This window comes from Paramormyrops kingsleyae, chromosome 5, assembly GCF_048594095.1.
Source record: "Paramormyrops kingsleyae isolate MSU_618 chromosome 5, PKINGS_0.4, whole genome shotgun sequence".
NCBI classification, from domain to species: domain Eukaryota; kingdom Metazoa; phylum Chordata; class Actinopteri; order Osteoglossiformes; family Mormyridae; genus Paramormyrops; species Paramormyrops kingsleyae.
The window spans coordinates 34454758-34477235 of NC_132801.1; the positions used below are offsets into that span (position 1 = coordinate 34454758).

Here is a 22478-nt window from a genome sequence, read left to right on the forward strand (position 1 = left end):
TTTGTCGAAACATGGTCAAATCATCCGCGCTTAAAATGTGAGGTGCACGCATAGACATGACATTACGGCATCAGCCGTACGGTTTAGGAAAATAAAATCGATCGCGCATAGGAAAAGGGTGCATAATTGTTTGTGCAAAGTACAGGATATACTTAAATGCAATTAATTTCTTATTTTCCCATAATGTATGCAAGTCATATGGCATCTGAAGGGCAACGTTCAAAGCTATTTCCTAAACAAATCTGGTCAGATTTAATATACCATTTAAAAGAATGCACTTTGAAATCCATATAATTTTATGTTATGAGCCAGGTGGGACAACTCATTTCTCGGGATAATCCCATAAGGTACAAACATACCTGGTAACCCTGAAAGGCAAGAGCCTAGGCTATATCTCCACCAAATTTGGGCAACATTCACTGTAACATTTTTAAGAAAATTCATTTTGAATCCATGGTTTTACAGTATCTGCGTTGGTATATATGAGCCAGGTTTGACAGGTCATTTCTCAGGATTATCCCCTAAGGTACAAACATCTCTGCTACCCCATGAAAGGCAAGGGCATAGGCTATACCTCCACCAAATTTGGGCAACTTTCACTGAAGCATTTTTAAGAACATCCAACTTGAAATCCATGGGTTTACAGTATATGCGTTGGCCTAGGAAAATTGAAATTTAGAAAAAACAAATATATAGCAAATAAGAAAATGTATTTTTAAACAATGGTATTCATCACTAAATCATTTCACAACATAACAGTAACAATCCCTCAAAGTCAGTGTGTTTATTAGTCAGACATCTCCTGTTTCATGTGAGATAAGTGTGGTTTAGGGATTATTTAAAATTGCAGAGAAATATGACCTCAAACATACCATATTTGTCAATACAGCCATTGTAATGCCATAGAGATTGAGTGTAAAATTACATAAAAATGGTACAGTAAAAGTTGCTCAAATTTGGTGGAGGTATAGTGTAGGGCCTTGCCTTTCAGGGGTACCAGATATGTTTGTACCTTATGGAATAATCCTGAGAAATGAGCTGTCAAACCTGGATGATATATCCAAACGCACATACTGTAAACACATGGATTTCAAAGTGGATTGTCTTTAAAATGCTACAGTGAAAGTTGACCAAATTTGGTGGAGATATAGCCTAGGCTCTTGCCTTTCAGGGGGTACCAAAGATGTTTGTACCTTATGGGATAATCCTGAGAAATTAGCTGTCAAACCTGGCTCATAACATAAAATTATGTGGATTTCAAAGTGCATTCTTTTAAGTGGTATATTAAATCTGACCAGATTTGTTTAGGAAATAGCCTTAAACGTTACCTTTCAGATGCTACATGACTTGTTCATACATTATGGGAAAGTAAGACATTAATTGCATTTAAGTCTATCCTGTACTTTGCACAAACAAGTACGCACCCTTTTCTATGCGCGATCGCTTGCAGTCCATTTTCCTAAACTGTAATGTACGGCTGATACCGTAATGATATGTCTATGCGCGCACCTCATATTTTAAGCGCGGATGATTTGACTGTGTTTCGGCGAAGCGCGGATAGCTTGACCGCAGTCGACCCCAGTTGGGATTAAGCGGTTTCAGAAAATGGATGGATGGAATACAGGCTTTACTTTATATTTTTTAAAGTTCATAATTATCAATAATGAGTTAGACAAATACAACTGCTGAATCGATGTTATATGAGTGAAGCGTTTAAAAGTCCAAATATAACGTTGATGCTGATAAAATATTCAGGTTTAAGACTAACCCACGTTCAGTTTTTTCTCCGATCAGAACAATAGAGTATACGGATCAGCAAACACAATTACTACCCATCGAAAGTCCGCATCGACTGGAAGAATGGGGAAAAACTATTTATGCTATAAATTAATACATATCAACACATTCGGCCGTAATATATCGCAAACGACAAGAAATATAATGAAACAATTACTAAAGATGAAAAACAAAGAAACCTGGATAAGCTAATTAAAGATAGAAGCGAGGTGGAAAATTGAGGGAAAAGGGAGAGTTTGAGTTGGTCTTACCAAAAAGAACCACAAGGTTTTTCATGTTCGATTTTGATTGAGCAGCTCTTGCTGGCTACAACTAAACGGTAACTGAGAAGAGTAAATGACTTTATAAGGGACTAATACAGAGGTCAATGAAGAAGGGCGGGGAAGTGTTATTGGAGCTTGAAAGCATACAAAGTATTTTCACATTTTCATCATTTCTTGGTGCTACTTATTACTTCCAGATGATGCGTGTGTGATAGCCTGAACGTCCGATCCTCTTGTGTGCCACGCCCCCTCATTAACCACGTGTGCAATCCCGATAGTGACCAGCTGTTTCCTGTTATTTCGATTTGTCTAATTTTTTTCCTCATCCTGCCATCTCCCTGCTGCCTGTGCGCTGTCCTCCTCCTGCCATATTCCATCGCGTGTGGAATATTGTTTGTTTGGTTAGGGAGTAAGGGTTCTAGTATTGTTGTTTCGTTTCCAGTTGTTTTTGTTGCACTTAGGTTTAGATTAGTTTTGGGAGGTGTTCGTTAGTTGTTTTGTTTGTTGTTTTGGCCTGGGTCACTTCCGAAGTATATAATATATATTTTTATAAAATATAAAAAATACAAAAAAGACCCCTTTATTTACTTGTGTTCCCTATTTCCGTTCCCTGTTTGTCCAACCCTAGACTGGTGACCGTAACAGATGGTATTAACTGCCTGCTTCCAGTTGGTCCAAAACTTTAAAAAGACGTTCCTCATGCTGTTCTAATGTTCTTCTAAAAACTTTCGTTTAAGTACACAACCACCTCCAAGAGGTGCCTACTGCCTTCAGCCTTTAGAATGTCGCCAGATCCCCAGTAACAGCCTGTGGCATACTTTTAAACTGGTAAAAACCCAATGGGCAGATAAAAGTGGTCTTTTCCTTATCCCCTTCAGCCACTGGAATCTGATAGTATCCACTGCGAAAATCTAACACAGAACTACTTGCTCCCATTCAGAAAGTCAAGCGCATCATCATTGCATGGCACTGTATTCTGATCAGGTACACTGTAAAAAATTATACATTGAAAACGTTCAGCATGTATAAAAAACTAAGTTACTGCAACTTTAAGGCGTGGGTTATATTGTGACAATGGTTTTAATCTTACTCTCTCAATTTTCAAGATTGTAAATTCAAGAAAGTCCTTTGGTGCAAAAAAACGAGTTGCTCTCTTTAGTACGACGTAAAATGTCACGTGAGCATTAACTGTGGAACAGGTGACTATCTAGAAAAGACGCCATTTCGCGCACTTTTAACTTGAAGACGCACTTAAACGACTGGATGCAGGACACTTCTGCGAGGTAAGAACAAAACTTTATTTCAGCGACTTTAGAGTATTCGACAGTTTAGACCAAGTAAACATAACCTATTGTCGCTGTTTTTTCTACGCTAATGCGTATTCTAAACATTACCGTAGTAATTTTTTGCACCTTTTTCGCAGACCTTATAAGATAATTTGCCTCAATGGTTTGCAGTTTGAACCGTTAGGATGAAGTACATCGCAAATTAAGGTGACATGGTCAGTTATTTGTATAAGGTTAGTTAATTAGTAATTGTTATCATGCAGTTTTGTTGCGCTTTTTTTCAAAGTGACTGACACTAACTTCTTGCAAAGTCCCATAAATAGAGCTGCAGCGATTAGTGAACATAGTCGACGACGTAGACGCAAAATAATTGTCCATCCATCCATCCATTTACTTCCGCTTATCCGAGGTCGGGTCGCGGGGGCAGCAGTCTCAGCAGGGAAACCCAGACTTCCCTCTCCCCGGCCACTTCCTCCAGCTCCTCTGGGGGGATCCCGAGGCCTTCCCAGGCCAGCCGAGAGACATAGTCCCTCCAGCGTGTCCTGGGTCTTCCCCGGGGCCTCCTCCCAGTGGGACATGCCCGGAACACCTCACCAGGGAGGCGTCCAGGAGGCATCCTAAGCACATGCCCGAGCCACCTCATCTGGCTCCTCTCAATGCGGAGGAGCAGCGGCTCTACTCTGAGTCTCTCCCGAATGACCGAGCTCCTCACCCTGTCTCTAAGGGAGAGCCCAGCCACCCTGCGGAGAAAACTCATTTCGGCCGCTTGCACTCGCGATCTCGTTCTTTTGGTCACTACCCACAGCTCATGACCATAGATGAGGGTAGGAACGTAGATTGACCGGTAAATCGAGAGCTTTGCCTTTTGGCTCAGCTCCTTCTTCACCATGACAGACCGATGCAGCGCCAGCATCACTACGGACGCCGCACCGATCCGCCTGTCGACCTCCCGCTCCATCCTTCCCTCACTCGTGAACAAGACCCCGAGATACTTAAACTCCTCCACTTGGGGAACGACCTCCTCCCCGACCTGGAGAGAGCACTCCACCCTTTTCCGGCTGAGGACCATGGTCTCGGATTTGGAGGTGCTGATTTTCAGCACCTCCAAAATAATTGTCGACCCCAGTATTTTTAATCAACGCGTTGTACCCATAAATGACATAAAAAAAAATAATAATAATCAAAACTATATATACACGGCGTTGAAAATGAACAGTTAAATAATGGTCCTTAAATGCTACGTAAAATGATTGTTGTTATGTGCATTATTGTCATTATGAATGCATTTGCGATATACATGAGTTTACTGCAATTTAATTAGTAACTTTGGCATTACAGGGCATACTGTACTTACCAAGGAGTTGATATCGAGGCTGCCTCGTTTGAGTAAGTCATCTGTGTTCATGGTTTAAAAACTATAGTCCTATTCGATAAAAGAATTAATTTTGACCTTCATTTTGTTGTGTAATTTATGTACAATTTAGCTTCATATTTGCGGGATTCATAAAATTCTGGCAAACATTTCTTTATAGGTGTTGACACATTGTAGAGGAGAGACTTCCTTGACATTGACAATACTAGTAAAAGTCAATTTTATTTATTTTTTACATCTGTTTATTGTTCTATGTTAATTGCATTAGGCAGCTGACTTGTTGGAAACCAAAGTTGGCATGAAAATGGGCATCCTGGAGACCACTGAAGATGGGGCAGTCCCACCCAAGTCAGTGAACAGCATAATTGTGCTGGAGGAGACTGTTGTCCTTGAGGGACTCACTGACTATCCAACTGCATTTGGACTGCTTTTTGGGCTTATTTATGCCCTCAACATTGAATTCCCCAAAGAATGGAAATATACATTTGAGACCATTCAGAAGGTTTTCCTTTTTCTTGGAGAGCACTGCTCAGCCCAAACACTGTCTCTGAAGAACAGACTGTTAAAGAGCTAGAGCGCTCAATTTCTTGCACCTTTTTTTTTTGAATGAGCTGATGTCCTAGTAAATTCATGTTTTGTTGTGATTACAGAAATGTTTCATCAGCCGTTTACTGAAGGATAACCTGCAGAGTTTAGTTGCAGTAAATTTATAATGGGATCTTCATTGTGTCAGAGCTGAATTGTGTATTTCATACTTCTTTATTTATAGCTTTGTTTTGCTGAAATGTTTGCAAAATGTATCTGCACATGGCACTCTTATGGTACATGAGAAAAAAAAATTAAAAAGGGATAGCTTTCTTAGTTCCTTTAGAATGTATTATGGGGTCCTAATTGTGTTAGTTGTACTTTTGAGGTCATCCCTTCTTGTGTGCTTAATTGAATTGTTTTTTTGAAATGTTGTAAAATTGATACACATTGTATTCTCTCATGGAAGTATGCTAAAAAGTTTTTGAAGATTGTGGCAGTTGAAGAAGTGAGCATAATTTTTCATAGAAAATACCTGTTCTCAATCTCTTCTGTTGGGTTTAACTAATTGATAAAGACCAGTTGCTTGATTTATTTCATATTTGCTTTGTACCCAGCAATGCGTGAGTGGATTACTGTTATGTAATAACTTTATCCATTTGAACAGTGGATTTACAAAACTTCAGCAATAAAAAATGTTGCATTTGATACCTGTAAAAGTTTGGTTAATGTGATTATTTTAGTAGCCATGTAAAAGTTGTTTTGAAGGTTTGTTGGCTTAATTTAAAAAGTTAAAGTAACAAATAACATCACCCTTTTTAAGCTGGTATGTCTAATTGATAATGTTGTGTTAGTGGTACTTTGACTACAAGGTGACATAACACTGAATTAAGTATTGGGGTGACTTTCAGGCCTTTTTCGACTAACTTAAAAATATAAGTCTGTTGAACAAATATAAACCAGAAGTTGAGAGAACTCAAAAAAGATGATGTAATTAGTTACATAAGAATCTTAAATTGGGGCAGCCAATTTTTTTTTACAGTGTATAGCGTGACAGCTGCCCTGAATTTTTCTGCACAGTGATTATAGGAGATGTGTAAGGACTCCTTGATTTCTTTATGGTGTCTGCTGCTCACAGCCCCTGAAAATGACGATGTATATCGTCCAGATCAGCAGGTGCCATAGGGCGGGACCTCTCTCTGGATGGACTATCATTGGTAAGTCTGATGCTGTGTTCCTCCCCCTATACGACAGACCAACATCCCACTCGTTTTAAGAAAACACAACTTGTTCAGCTATTTTAGTTGAGTCTCTTTTTCTACTCCTCTGGAATGGATGAGTCCCCCAAATCAAAAAGGGATAGATTAGTCTTTGAGTTTTTCTTATGGTCATCGCATTTGACAGCAGTTGCCATATCTGCCACTCAGTTGTGCTACATTGGTGCCAGCTGGAATGGAAACTTCTTTGCATGGCTCATTCCACACATTCCACTCCAAAAAGTTGCTTTTGTCGAATGCAGATGAACAGTATGGTGGGCAGAGGGAAGTGCAAAGGTTTGGGTAATAAGGTAATAAGGGTGCTACCACCCAATGGCTCACTTTCAATGAATAAAGGGGGACAGTGTTTAACCCACTCTTGGTGCTAGAAGTGAAAGGATGCACTTTATACACATTAATGACCAACAATGTGAGAATGTTGTCTGAACAATGTGGCAGCCCTAGAGGTAACTTATTAGTAGAGGTAACTTATCAGAGTTACTCAGGCCCCAAATAGCCAACTGCTTACGGGACACAGTGGAATATGTGATAAATGCTTGTAGTACGAACTGTGGAAAATAATCATCACCTGTGACCCACTATCAAGCAGAGCTGTGTAAGCCTTCCCTTCCACCTTCACCTGAGCAGTGGAGGTTAGTCCCACCAATCCCTGAGGTAAATAACTAGTATGGGTACTGACAGAACCTCTACTCACATGGACACTTAGCTCACTTCTGCCGGCCTTAACTGAGTGCTGCACCTGCATAAACTTTTGGATCACTCTCTGTGGATCCTCCGATCTGTTGCACCTTACAACCACATGTCCATCCTCCCCGCAACAATAACAGAAAAACCCACTCTGTCCCTGACCTAGGGGTAACAAAGAGGATGACTGCAGATGCTCCAACTTCTCTGTAACTGCAGGTGCTAGTTTAACTGACACAACTTTGACCTGCTTCCTAAGTTTCCTCAACTCTTTCCTAAGAGCCTTTACATCTTTGTTATCTTAGGCAGAGTCTCTGTAGTCATTTGGTAAAGTCCTGTGCTCCCGAACTGCTACAGGAGGAAGCGGTGGCTAGACCAAACATCCAGCTACCTGAAACTTTAAGGTATTTATGTCAGCTTGGAGTGCTTGCACTTCACTATCTGTTTGTGCCACAATGGCCTTGACCCTAGCGGGTTTCACTGTAGACATTATCTTGTAGCGTGCAGCCTCATATCCCTTCTACATTTGGATTTCATTTAATAGTCCTAAGAAATTAGGTGGGTGATCTCTTCGCTTCTTCAATCTCAAATTCACAAGCATCATATCCGGTCCCACCACACCCATAACAAGCTGATCTAGGCACCCTTTATTTACTTCTGCTGTAGGGAGACCCCCTTCCTGTACTGTTCTGTTCAAACCTTTCTCTATCTGTGTAAGAAACTCAGACAACTGCTCCCCTGATTGCTGTCAACAGAGTTTGAACGAGAACTAAAGTTCCTCTCCAGTCACAAATGACCCAAAAGTATTCTCTGTGGCTTCAGTATACTCTTTGGGGGATGTGTCTGGGTGTCTACATCGAACAGCCTGGGCTACCACAGCAGCCGGTCCTTTTACACTCTCTCTAATCTTCAATCTACTCTCGTAATCTGATCGCTCAGAGTTGTCTATCATGAGAGGTGTGTTTGCTCAATCCAGTTGTTGAGCTGTTCCTCCCTTGGTGATGTTGGAAGAACTCATGAGAAGGTTATGCAGCCCCCTGAGCATGCTACTATCTGCAGACAACCTGCCCTGCCTCTGCATTAAATCCTCAACAGCGCGAATGATGGCTTCCAGTAAGCATGCCAGGGGTGAACTTGCTATACTCACATCACGATCTCCCTCCTGTCTGCTGACACAGGAGGATGTCGACTCCCTACGGCTTCAACCCACTCATCAGAGACTCCCAAAATTCTCCATGGGTTGTCACCTCCCTCTGGTAACACATCTAGCGGGATGGCTCTGACAATTACCCTTTTACGGCATTCACATATAACCATCAGACATCGTGTTTGTACCTTTGCTACATTGTACCTTGCACCTCCCAGGGCCTTGAAGGACTGAAAAGTCTCTTCAACGAGAGATACCTCTGCCTCTTCAGGGACGTCTTTCACCAGCAAAGCATACTCAGGGTTGATGCCTCCTCCCTTCACCAATTTCTGAGCTGCACTATGCTCTCAGTTGCGATTAATTATACCTCACTGACTCTTATTTCTGATCTGCCAAACAAATTAACTAAAAAAATGTCACTTACACATTTCTCACCAACCTTACAATATCAATGCTAAGAATGATACTAGGCCTTAAAAATGCCATCTTAAAATCCCAGTCATCAAGCTATCTGAAATGTATTATTATTATGTATTACTATTATCACGTATTAATAGTAATAATTATTATCCCAGTGGAGCCTCCAATTTATGTAGCACCCCCTCCTGAGGCCATGTAAGCATGAGGGAGGTGCACTGGCTTCTGTCCTATGGACTACTTTGAAATGCAGTAGCCTTAGAGTTATAAAACAAACCCTAATTTCTTAATTGAAAAAGTATGGCCCTAAAGACCTTCACGCCCATCATATATCCCTGCCCCAGTGTCCCACAAAGACTGTATAAAGACCTTCACCTCCATCATACATCCCCTCTGCATTAACCAGCTAAGGTGTTCTACAAAGACAGTATATATTAAAGACCTTCACCTCCATCACATACTGTATCCCCACTGCACTGACCTGCTAAGGTGTTCTACAAAGACTTTATAGAGTAACAACCTCCACATGCACTACATATCTCCACTGTATTGACCAGCTAAGGCCTTCTACAAAGACTGTATAAAGACATTCACATACATCACTTATCCCTATTCATTCATTTTCTTCATCAGCTCCCCTCTGCTGCTCAGTGCAGCTACAAAATCCATTATAGAATCATAAAAGTAATAAAAACTTGAAATCTGTGAATAAGCCTGTCTCTTAAATGACAGTTACAGTATGTAACTGTAAACCTTTCTTCTGTGCCTTCCCTGCGTACTCAGCACACCCCCCCCCCCCCACTAATCATCAGCTTAAATCACTGAGTAATCCTGAATCCATCTGTTAGGGAGGAATGGGGCTGGGGAGAGTGGGGTAGCAAGATCACTTAATTCAGGGGTGCCCAATACGTTGATCACGATATACTGGTTGATATCGATCTACTGGTCAATCACAAAGGTAGTGTGGGTACTGTAGATCTCATGGCGTAAAAAAATAGAGGATGGATGATAGCCTATCCTCCATCGGCACTATGACATTTGTCACTTGATTGACACACAGGGAAGCCAGTCTGACATCTGATCTTTTTTGGACACAAGGGTCACTACACCACGCATGCGCGTTCAACCGCGCCAGCTGCTGCAAAACTCTAGCAAGCTGCCGAGTCGCCTAGTTAGCCTCCGATTGAGCATGGAAATGGTGCAGGTTGGGTGTGGCTAGTGGTTATACTGTACAGGCAGGTCAAGTTTTAAAAAAAAAAAAAATTATCGATAAGGGCAGTATCCTGATTGGCCTGCTACCAGAATGACGTAGGTGGGGTGTACATTGTAGGAGTTATAGGAATATGTCATTTATTAAACATCATGAGGGAATGCAAACCAATTTTGTCATTAGACAGTACATATATCTTGATTTTCATGACTCACAGAACTTGCAGTACAAAGGATTTTGACTAGTAATATGTCACTGGAAAAGAAATGAGAAAAATGTCAGTTTCACTAGTTTTGCAGGTTTAGACACACATGTTACATTACTGTAGCGCCCCCTATTGACTGATCAGTGTCAAATTTGGACGGTCCCTCTCCAGTACCGTCCTACAGGATATATTCAAGTTTGGTGATGATTGGCTGAGGTAGGCCTGAGATATAACTGTCTCATTGAAATGGGTTTGGCACCAGTATGGTCTGGGTATGGTTGGTGGCCGTACCTTACAGAAAGTTTACGAGTTTTTAAATAATTATTTAACTTGACTGTCTCCTGATTTAAATGATACCAGATTTACATAGGTTGGATTGGCCAAGCAGTTCAGGAGATATTCGAAGTAGGCATTTGTAGCGCCCCCTATTGACGAAATGCAGCCTGCCTCGTACGGTGTCCCCAGAATGGTGCTGGGATTTCCAATTTGGTTAAGGTAGGTCAAGGCATGGCCAAGTTATAGCAGTCAGACTAAAATGGGTGGAATTTAGGTGGAGTTTTGCCGTGACTAGTGGCCGTACGATAGACAAATTTCAGACTTTTTTCAATATCTTTTGATCAGCTCAGAGGACTGATTGGTTTGACACTACATTTGTCTGATTTGGTCAGATGGGGTAGGACTTTAAGGCAGAAGTAGGATTTGCATATTATGCAAATTAGCAAAAAAAGTAGGCGGAGCTTCATAGTCCAAATGGAATGTTGGTAGGGTATGGCTGGCTGTATCTGCAGAAAAAAAAATCGACTGTAGGGCCAACAGGATAGGAGATATTGGCCAAAATGTATGACTGACTTGGGTCAGATAGTCTGAGTAGTGGATAGGAATTGGCATCTTTCTACCAAGTCTGGTCAGTCTAGCTCTTACGGTTTAGGCTGCACATTCAGTTTTGGGGAAGAAAAATAATGACAAATCCTAAGAAATACAATAAGGGTCCATTACACTACATGCTTTGGACCATTAATAATTTCAGAAAATGGATGGATGGATGGATGGATGGAAGAATACTCAATATATTTATAAATAAATATATGTTTTGCATTTTTATAGTAGGTAGATCATTTTGACTTGGTCATTTATAAGTAGCTCGCAAGCTGAAAAAGTGTGGGCACCCCTGAATTAATTAATGACAGTATGAAGGAGTGCAATTTCTCTATTCCTCTCAGGGTCCATATGCACCATATTGAACTCTGTGTCTAATCAAGCAAAGGGAACATGTTACTCCTATTAGAATGAGCACTGCTTGTGCCTGTGTCTGAAATTATTTCCCTATAATATGGTTAATGATTTCATTGATTATTCAGCTGTTAAATAATTAGTATTGATTATATATTAATTGCTTAATGTTTTACTTCTATTTCATCTAATTTCCCAGTCAAACAACAAACCCTTGAAAATACAAACACCAGAGTATCTTTTCAAACACTAACACTACCTTTGCTCTTTATGCAAAATATTATTATAAAATTTAGGCAGAGACGACAGAGAACAACCACGTGAAAGCATTGTTGACAGCCCCACCTTGTGGTGAAGTCTAGTCAATTCAAGTCGAACTGAATCCTATTACAAAATTGAAAACCAGTTGATTTTTTGAAATAGTTTAGATAAACCTGGAAAAAAAGAGATGCACCAACCGAATTTTGCATATTTTTTAATAAGCAACTTCATTATATCAATAAAAAATATATTTTTATATGTCATATATTTAATTCACAAATTCACACAATATATTCAATTAGCTGCTTAACGACAGGTAACAGAAAAAACAATGTCTTTGTATTTGTCTATAAACTGCTTAAGTATGGCATCTTTTCGAAAGTAATGTTTATATGGTTCTGAACTCATCAAAATGTATTGAATTCCCCATTAAAATGGAGTAATGATTAAAATGCAATATCAAAGCAGAAATATACTTTATATGATGCTTGTAATCGTACAGTTAAATCTATATGTGGAAGTTCAATGAAATAATGAAAGAAACATATGACAAACACACGTTTGGCTCCTTCCTCAATAGCGACATATTTTCTTTAACACCTACACACTGTTTTCCATGCGCTTGTGTCACACACACTGGATTCATGCACCACAGACGTGCAAATGCAACTTCCCATGTAACCCACTGGTGACAGACCACCTGTTAGACAATGATCATATTCACTCCATTGAGTACAGGCCCCCATTTAATTTCCTCCCGGCTGAATAGTCTGATACTCCCCTTCCTTCCCCTCTGCCTTGGACAGCTTCAGTGCCTCATACTCTGCGCCTTGTTCTCCTGCTGGGCCGAGGGTGTGGTACACTCCTGCATCCTCCTCTGCCTTAGATGTCTTCAGGGCCTCGTATCCCCCTTCTGCCTCCTTGCTTCCTTCCCCCTTAAGAGTCTGGTACTCATTTCTCCTTGAATCATCTTGAGAAACCTTCAGGCCCTCATAGCCACCTTGCTCTCCGGTGTCTGAGACCTCCGCTGTTGTGACTTTGTCTGCATCCGGCCCCTTCAGTGTGTCGTACTCTCCACTCCTCTCTCCTCTTTTTCCTCCCTTGAGCTCCTCATAACCTCCTTCCCCCTTGTCGGATTTCACAGCATCTAGTGGCACCTCCTGGTACAATGCCTCGGCTAAAATTGAGAGAGAATGGCTAAAAACAGAATCATATCCGAGAAGCACACTAAGCAGATGAACAACTGCAGATAATTATAAAGAAGGGTATTTAATTAAATAAGTCAGCTGAATTTGACTACTGTTGGATATTCAAGCATAGAAAGGTGGTGATAATTCAAAGCTGTTACAATGAAACAAAATAAAGACTTACACTTTTGCTTATTTCTACTGCTCCAGCGGAAATATCCCACGGTCAAGATGAGCCCCACTACAATCAAGATGAGCACCATGATCCCCACGATTACACCTGTATTGGGACCAACTTCAGCTGTACCTCCTGACACTACAACTGAGAACGAGAGGGAGAATAATGGTGAAGAGAATCTTCAGCTGAATACTTTGTCTGACTAACAAGGCAGCTTCTTGGTCTGCTATACCGGAAGACTTGAAGACTCTTTGTCAAACTCTGAAGAATGTAGCATGTATGGAATCTGTTTTATCTGCCAAGATTCATGCATAATGCCCTAACCCAACCCAGTCCTAAAAGCAAATCTGCACTGTTCTGTGTGGTTTAATTTAACTGAGCCTCCACTAGACACCTGCCAGCACCTGCAGGATCTCCAGGGGGCGCCATAACTTTAATAGACAAGCTCTCCCATATAGCACCATGTGTCTTGTTGGAATGGAGTCCATAGGTTGGTTGACTTGGCATGAATGCAGACTGTTAGTTTTGCACATTATAAAATCACCATCCAGGACTCACCAGAGTATGGCAGACTGAATGAGGAGGCTCCAATATCCCAGCGAACTCTACAGGCGTACTTATTGGATTCGTTGTATTTGTGTGAATTATTAACCTTTATATAGTGGCCATTTACAATCTCATAGAATTCAGACTTGCCGCCAGGCCTGTATTCGCTGCAAGTGCACACAGGATATCCAGACGTGTATGACATGACTGCCACTAGAGTCACTTCTGGAGGGACAGGAAAAGGGAGATAATCAGAACCAATCAGAAATAATGAGAAATCAGAAACAATCAGAACCAAACAGATTCCTTTTATTTACCGTGTAAAAAAAACCTACCAGGAGTTTTTTTGGGAGTAACATGAGTATACAATTTAAACATACATCAAGTCAAGAATACATAAAACAAAATACAACCTAAAGATAAAGAGACAGAAAGAGAATTTGAAAATATGGTATTAATTAATAAACAAACAAATATGTAGACATATACAGTACCTGACAAAAGTTTAGACACACCTTCCTGTAGAAAGGTTTACCTGTAATATTCTCTATATTTTAGAATAATTGAAAACACATAAAACTATAAATAAAACATACATGGAATTATGTACTGACCAAAAAGTATTACAAAAATATTATTTGTAGGGCAGCTCTGTGGGTTGGAACTCATAAGGTTGCTGGTTCAAATCCCATGGTCGGCAGAGTGATCCCACCATTGAGCCCTTGAGCAAGGCCCTTAACCCCAATCGCCCCAGGGACTGGCTGACCCTACTGTCTCCTCTATGCCAGTTTCATGAGGTGGCCTCCTGGGATGCTTTTCCCGCTGCCCTGAAGGAGGTCCCACTCTGGACACTCACTGGCCACTTTTCCTTCACTCTCTGGTCAAACCCCTCAAAACAATTTCTGCTGTGATTAGGTCAGGTGGCCAGGTTATGTGATACAACACTCTTTCACTCTCCTTTCTAGGCAGTTTGTCCAAATGTTTGACTGGCACTGTAAATAAGACAGAACTTACACTCATACACACACTCTCACACTCACTCAGCTGTTTACCTATGCCAAAGACTTTCTGAGGCACAGACTTGACAGTGAACTCGCTATTGCTGGTACTCGCTTGGTTCGTGTAGGTAGCTTTACATTCGTAGTTTCCTTCGTCAGTCTTTGTCATATTTTTAATCGTATATTTCACTTTGCTATGAGTCTGTATTACATCGCTGCCATTATAAAAAGTGACGTTATTTATCTTTGGTGCGCCATGAACAATGCATTCCAATTCTAAATCTTTTCCCAGTTCTGGAAGAGCAGGGTGAGGGACAAGTTTTACCATTAGATCTAAAGGGGTGAGAACAGCACAATGAGAAACAAAGACAAAGACTAACAATTCAAAGAATTATGAAGAAAACTCTCATGTGACACAAAAACACAACACTATATATGAGTGAAATAATTCCCCACATACATGTCAACTGTAAATTAAGATTGATTTGATTGATGGAAAATTCCTTGTTCAGATAAATTCACATTAATTGTGCACTCTTCCAATTATTTCTTGCTTAGGCACTATCTGTGAAACTATAGGTTAAATTCAACACACTAACCACAAAACCTTACACCAAACCAGTAAGACGTCATATATCTCTTGAAAAAGCACATAATTCTTGCAAAACTCTTCAAACTCTATTTAAAAATTGTGTTTTTGCGCCAAAAATAGCTCACACACACTGTCATTTGAATTTACACACAAAGCACCAACTACACGCTGACAGTGTAAATGGAAAGCACTTGTTTGCAAAAAAATGCTATCATACATTTAGCAAACACACACACACATAGGTATACAGTGTTTAAGCATTCAGATAAAACTGTATAACTAGTGTAAAAATGGATTAAAAGGAAAGTATAGAAAGTGACATTTTAATGAAAACATTTCTTACCAGTTACCATGAGTACAACAGTGCTGCTTCTTATGTCTGTGTTCTTCTTTTTACACCAATAAATATATGGTTCTGAGGTCTTCTCCACAGAGGAAGTCATGAACTGCAAAGGGCCAGTTATTGGGTAATCTTTTATTTTTACACGGTAAAGGCGCTGTTTTTTATACACATAACACGTCCAATTCTGCCAATCGTCCACGTAAAGGGCTAGAAGAACAGAGTCATCTTTATAGACCACTGAATCTCCAGACTGTATGACTAGGATTTCTGGAGGAAAGGAATCTGGGATATGAAAGAAGCAAGGAAAGAAGGAGATTAGATATAGTCAGGCTCAGACCTGCCAATCAAGGCGAATTTACTATTCTTATTTTCTCTTTAAATGTTATGTAGTCGTAAATATTAACTAGGTAACCGCATCACCATTTATTTGAAATATCTAAATAGACACTTTCACAAATTGAACGAGTTCATGTATTGCTTCATAAATGATTGTTGCTAAGCAAAAAAAGAACATTGTACTAAATTACCAAAGATATTTCTATAGCTGCATATTTGTATATATTTGTACAGTATATAAACAGCATGTAGCACATTTTACAAGGATCTAAATGTAATAATAGGTTAATGTCAATTGCAGATATTTACATACCTTTCATTTCGAGATTATATGCATCACTCTGAATTCCATGCCCCTGGCACGCATATGGGCCTTGTGCACTAGTAGATTTTATGGTGAAGATATAGTTTTGTTGTGTTTGATTTTGGATTACAGTATTATTGAAATACCATGTGACGTCGGGTCCTTCTGAGCAGGTGAGCACTATGGTGTCTCCCAAGTGTACAGGTTTAAATTGCTCCTTTATGCTCACTGTGAGAAAGGGAAGATGAAGACCCACAAATATATACCAGCTTCTCAATACTGGACAAACATATCTAAACAGAAGAGAACTAAACTTAGAAAATACATGCAGTATTTCAATAAGAATTATTTTAAATGTTTAATAATTCCCCAGTATTTCATATTTTAACAGCATTAATGTCATTAATGAAGATTTTTAAAGGTATTAGTGCAGACCAAGAATTTGCTAATACCAAATATGTCCATATCAAATTCTAAAACAGAAGGAAAATTTCAACTGATATTTGTCATGACCTGCGCGACCAGTCCTCCTGTGTGCCACGCCCCCCTCGTTACCTCGTGTTTATTCCTGATTCTGATCACCTGTTGCCTATTTTCGGCTTGTCCTGTGTATTTTAGTCTGCGTCTGAGTTAGTTTCCCCAGATCTGTCATTGATGTTCGTCGCCGTTTGCCTTGTTCGTCCAAATAAACCCGTTTACTTTCGCATTCTCACCTACCTGCCTTCCTCCTTCCCAGCGATCGTGACAATATTTCATTTCACTATGTTTTCTAGCTATTATCAGTTAACTAAGTGCCAATCAAAGGAGAGATGTCAGCCCTTCTGCTAGTAGGAACTCATGAGATGATTACAAAACACACCATTATAATACCCGGAAAACAGCCACTGGAAAAAACTCGCCCTGTCCATTCAGACTAGTGTGGTGCTGAGGTATCACCCACTGCACAACTGCACTCAGCTTCTCATCCCTGAGGTGGTTTGTTGAGTGGTGGGTGCAGCAACGCACTGTAATCAGCATATGCTCCTTACCTTACCTTAAGATAACATGTCAGATAACACAGTACAGCCTTCATGTACAAAGGTTGGCTTAGCAAAGAAAGCCACCTGGAGGGTCAGAGAAGGCGAGCTAACATTGTCCAGAAGGTCAGTGTCATTTAGGAGTTCACAGGGCAACTAGCTAAACAATAAATCATGGCATCTTACAAAAAGCTACAGACTGACACCATTGATGCATATTCATATACAGCTCTGGTAATTAAGAGACCACAGCACAATTTTTTTGTTTCAGTCATTTCTCAATTTATGGATGGGCATCTATGTAAAATATACATTTTTTTGCAAACTTCAAACTGTCCTAGCAGTGCACTTCACACACAAAAATGGCGTGGTCTTTTTTTCCCAAAGCTGTACGCTTATTTTGTATTCATTCAGATATTTGAATGTGAATGCTAATCAATAAAATCAATCAATATTATATAATCATTTTCATTGCTTTCTGCTTTAGTGTACTTTAGTTTTCTGGGAGACTCTGTACCCTTACTGGATTGCATTTACTTGGTTTTAATATTTTTCTTGGATGTTTAGGAAGACTAAGGGAAGACTGCTTTCTGGAATGGACAGAAAATAAGTATGTATTTTTTAATTACCTGTTGGGTTAGATTTACCCAGTGAAAATGGCAAAATAGCACCAAACACTGTAAGAAAAAAAACATGACAACATTACAATTAACCTCACAAATTGAGTTAACTCATCTGAAATGATATAATTCCCAAGATGATAAAATCATTGTTGGCTTAATCATTTTATACAATTAAAAATAAGTTAAATCAAACATCATGGATACTGACAGTTCGGTTAACCCTTTAAACCCTGTCCATTTTTGAGCGTTTTTCTATCCCCTTGATTTTAGGCTTATTACATTTGATGTACCTCAGTTCTCTAACTCATTAGAACTCGAATTTCTTAAAAGTCGAACCAACCAGTTCGAAAAAAAATTACCTAGAGCTCGATCTGAATCTCATAAGTCAAACCGTGAACGCTGACCTAAGATAACTCGTACGAGCGGGGAAATGAGTCACGCAGCACGTCTCTCAGGGTAGCGCTTCAGTCTCAGCCTCCCATTCCCTGTGAGAGCGCCGTGCATGTTTACACTAATTGAATACATATATTTAGACAGTAAAAATACATTAGTAACAGCAGTATATTTAGACAGTAACAGTAATTATTATTACAATACAAATGTATAAAATACATTTAAAAATAAAGATATCTTATTATTTTAATATTAATAATAAACCATTAATACGTTTAATTATAATAATATTGTTGTGCCGAGCGGGGACGGAATGGAGAAAAAGGCGCAGACATCAGGGTATCGGGGGATACGAGGTTTAACTACAGGTAAGGCAGGCAAAACGCAGACGGACAATATAATGACCGGACTGGGGAAACAAATCGAAACGCGGACGAAATACAGAGGACTAATGACAACAACCAGAAACAGTTGATCACACGGGGATTCCACACGGGGTTAACGAGGGGGCGTGGCACACGGAAGGAGCGGATGATCGGGGCAGAACACATTGTTTGGATACATTTATTTTCTTACTTTACAAATTACTGTTTTGATAATGTGCTTAGATGTGTTTAGTACAGTATATGCTCTTCTTGTTTTATCCGGTTCATTTTGTGATTAAATGCTAAAAAAAAATCTATTTAGGTGTAATTTTTTGAGGCAGGGAACCAGTTAATTGGTTTTCCATTATTTCTTATGGGGAAAATTCGATCACAACAAGAACTTCAGAACTCCGGATTCGATCCGGAGTTCTGAACGGATTAAATTCGAGTTCCGAGGTACCACTGTGTGTGTGTGTGTGTGTATATATATATACACACACTACAGCTAAAACTGCCAATATCTCTTGACATCCTTGGCCAATCCAAGTGAAATTTGGCATATTTGTACTATAACCAAGCCTGAAGTCATCCATGTACTAGTGCAGTCATATCTCTTTAAATCCTGACATGCTGTTTATCTAGCTTTCAGTTCTAAACGCTTGACTTTAGTAGAAATTGCAATCAATAGTTAACATTAATTAATCATCCATCTTCTGTAACCATACATTCACACCACGGGCGGCGAGAGCGTCAATCTATTTTTGTCACTGTGATGATATTTAAATCACTACCTGTTATCTTTTATTTAATCGTGACCTATTCCACAATTTCTCTAAAATGACTGACCTACACCAATACATTGTACAGTGTATACACCCATTTTGTTATATTGCTTATCAATGTTTAAGAATTCAGTGCAAAATATTCAGTGTAACCGGTTCTTTAGCTCCTAGGTTTTGGTCTGGATTTGTACTCTTGGGACCTGTAATCTCCACCTCTGCAATTAAACTATCATCATAAATGTTACAGTACATTTAGCATAATTATAGGATACGTCCACTGTTTTCAACTGGCTTAGATTGAAGTTATAAAAACCAACACATAAGCACATAACCAACGTGTGCTGTTATTTTGTATTACAGAAAAAAGGAAATACGACAAGTCGAGTTCCAACCTATATCATTCTAATGTGGCCTTCGAGGTTATTAATATCTAATATTCTCCGGGACGTATCATCATATGAGCGCAAACGTGCCATGACAAAGAGAGAACGCAGGTCTTACACGCAGGTACAAAACTCGGCACTAATATGGAGCACTTGTTAGTCCTCACGGTGCATGTTTGGTTTCTTTATTATTTTTTCTGTATTTTAGATGGTAGAGGTGATGTCATGACTGAGCTGTACAGTATAAACGGGTTTTAGAGAAAGTGGTGAGAATTTGGTGAACTTTGATTACTTATGTGTGTGGACATATTTCCATGTGTGATGGTGCTGAATTAAAAGTTAATCGCCGTATTATATTAAAAGACGACAGAATCGCAGAAATATTTCCGCAGAATTAACTCAACAGTGTCAGAAATATTATCCAAGTAGCCTATAAATCAATTGCTTCTTGCCACTGAAGGCGACTCTATTTGCACAGACTAGCATTGTCGAAAAGCGTTATGGTAGCGTTTGTATGAAAAAATTGTTATTGTCACATTTGTGAGGATATTCTGGCAGCTGGTTGCTGAAAAAGGCATCCCCCTTTGATTTTGCATTTCTATAGCTCCCATCATCAAGTGCTTTTGGTATAATTTGTTTTTGAGAGAGTCTTAACTGACCTGTGCAAGTTTCAGAGTGTAGGTACAGTAGACCCAGATTTAACAGGGGATGCCTTTACTTGCAGCTGGTTACCACAAAAGGCATCACCTTTGATTTTGCATTTCTGTAGCTCCCATCATCAAGTACATGAAAAATATATCCACTCACCGACTTCATCATTACATTTGCACTGACCCCAGCATCAAGCACGTTTTCTTAATACAATTTGAAGAAGTGTCATCTGAGTTGCGTGGTGCAACACTATTTTAGCCATAGATTAGAACGAGACCCAGATGTTTTAAAATGATTGAGCAACATTTTTGTTTTGTGAAAAGAACAGTGTCACTGTACATTCGATACGCACTTATAATGTAACAAGCATTATATTGCCAAGTTCATACCATGCTGTTTTGAACTTTTGAATCGATATTAACAGGCGTGTGTTAAGAAACAAAATGTTTTCAGATCTGCGACCTATTATGTTATATATCTGTATTTTAACAAAACACAATGTTGTATGATGTGTTACATACGTTTTATGAGTTTACATAAACAGAAACGATCATTTCCACGCATTACAAAGTAGAGCTTTCCATTCGCTGTTTTCAGTGGTGCGCGCTCCCGAGACAGGCATGCAATCTACGGCAGGGATGCCTTTTTCGGCATAACACCTGTTCTTTCAGCTCTGAAACGGCTCTTCATTTAATACCACTTATGTTTTTTTTTATTTGTTTTTAATTCAACCAAAATGAACAATGTTTAGACCTACGACTGATGTATGTGCGGGTATATTACTTAAATTATTCAATATACTTATACGGGTTCCCTGTAATTTCCAGAATACCAGAATTCGGTATTAAAACATTAACTTAAAAACATTAAACACAGTTTTGCCAACTTTGGTCAGCTGGTTGGCGTGAGATTTTCAATTTGACACAAGTCTGCACACACATGCACATGCATTTACAAATATGTAACAGTTTTATTACCTTGTAAAAGGTTTAGTATGGTTTGAAAACTACCCCAACGCTTTTGATGCAGATAATTTTAGGCTTACAATGGGATAATATAGATTTTCCCTAAGGTTTCCTGTGTGAGCGTGAGAGTCTGAAAGCATGAGTGTCCCGCCAGATCACGCCAGAGTTCGTAACCCTGTAAAAACCATTACACTTGTGTATTGAACGCTGCAAATCCGCAATGCATCGATCTAGTCTTTGTGATGTCAATATCAAATAAAATAATAAATATACTATCCAAAAACACAAACCATTTCAAACAAATCACATTCAAAACGGGTGTGCCACTTAAATATAAAAACATCACAATGCACAAAACAACAGCGTCAGTCAGTGCATGGAGTGCCTGTGATCAAGCAGTGTGGTGAAAAAAACATCCCTCCTTGAATTCATAAATAAAAAGAAAGAAAAAAGGAAAGAAATCGGTTCTTAGATGAGAGCCGGTTTCCATCGTTTACAAAAAAGGAGCTGGCTCATATAGAAGCGACTCGTTCGTGACCGACACACTCACGCATACTTAACGGAGGTGTTCATGGTTCATGATGACATTGTACTAGAAAGAAACCTATATGCTGCTGGATTTTAAGCACAATAGAAACGACTCTTGGCAGTTTTCTTTTAAACTGTAATCATAGGGTAGTTGATTATACATATAACGACAATGTAATGTGTCAATGTAGTGTGGATGCTTTGTATCAATGATCATAAAATACCTATTTTGTCACCCTGATCTATTTTATTGCATAAAAGAAATACCACACAGAATAACAAAGCAGAGTGGATAAAAGGTGCTTTTATTTTGAAAGTCTGTAGAGGTAAAATGTAACGTCTGTAGGCGTGAAATATTAACATATGAATTATTGTAGTGTTTGGGCGTGCATTTTTTACGTCTGTAGGCGTGAAATAATGCCGCCTGTAGGTGAAAGGTTTGAGACGTTTTTGGACCCGATAGCATTTTTGGACCCAGGCAATCTATGCGCATGCTCCCTTGGTTCAGAAGTGGCGCGCAGAAGCAAAGAAAACCAACGGATTTTTTCTCGAAGAAGGTTTATACACGGTAAGTTATGAAATATCTGTTTATTGGTCAATTTAGTTACGGTTGC

At 39.4% G+C, this 22478-nt stretch overlaps 2 protein-coding genes and 1 long non-coding RNA gene across 6 annotated transcripts in view; 1 reads left to right on the top strand and 2 right to left on the bottom strand.

Moving 5' to 3' along the window:
* Positions 1-2238, bottom strand: part of LOC111848843 (cell adhesion molecule Dscam1-like) — a 44776-nt gene extending 42538 nt beyond the window's left edge. For 2 of the 3 annotated variants that reach the window (XM_072712651.1, XM_072712650.1), the window contains exon 1: positions 2049-2238. In XM_072712651.1, the coding sequence (XP_072568752.1) occupies positions 2049-2073 (25 nt within the window). In that variant the 5' untranslated portion in view covers positions 2074-2238. The remainder of the gene's footprint in view (positions 1-2048) is intronic. The other variant, XM_072712652.1, reaches the window with a different exon arrangement.
* Positions 2239-3223: 985 nt separating this feature from the next.
* LOC140590999 (uncharacterized) lies at positions 3224-5962 on the top strand. Its single transcript, XR_011991885.1, has 3 exons — positions 3224-3343; positions 4685-4732; positions 4987-5962. It is a non-coding gene; the product is annotated as an uncharacterized lncRNA (long non-coding RNA).
* A 5938-nt stretch (positions 5963-11900) lies between these two features.
* Positions 11901-15891, bottom strand: LOC140590915 (uncharacterized). 2 transcript variants are annotated; one of them, XM_072712639.1, is made up of 5 exons: positions 15519-15888; positions 14638-14916; positions 13598-13810; positions 13046-13183; positions 11901-12851 (listed from the first exon to the last, which is right to left on the bottom strand). In XM_072712639.1, exons 1-5 carry the CDS (start codon positions 15616-15618, stop codon positions 12421-12423), a joined length of 1161 nt encoding a protein of 386 aa, XP_072568740.1. In that variant the 5' UTR covers positions 15619-15888; the 3' UTR covers positions 11901-12420. The 2 variants fall into 2 exon arrangements, with proteins under 2 accessions (XP_072568740.1, XP_072568741.1); XM_072712640.1 differs by lacking the exon at positions 13046-13183 and having other exon boundaries at positions 15519-15891.
* Between the last annotated feature and the right edge of the window lie 6587 nt (positions 15892-22478).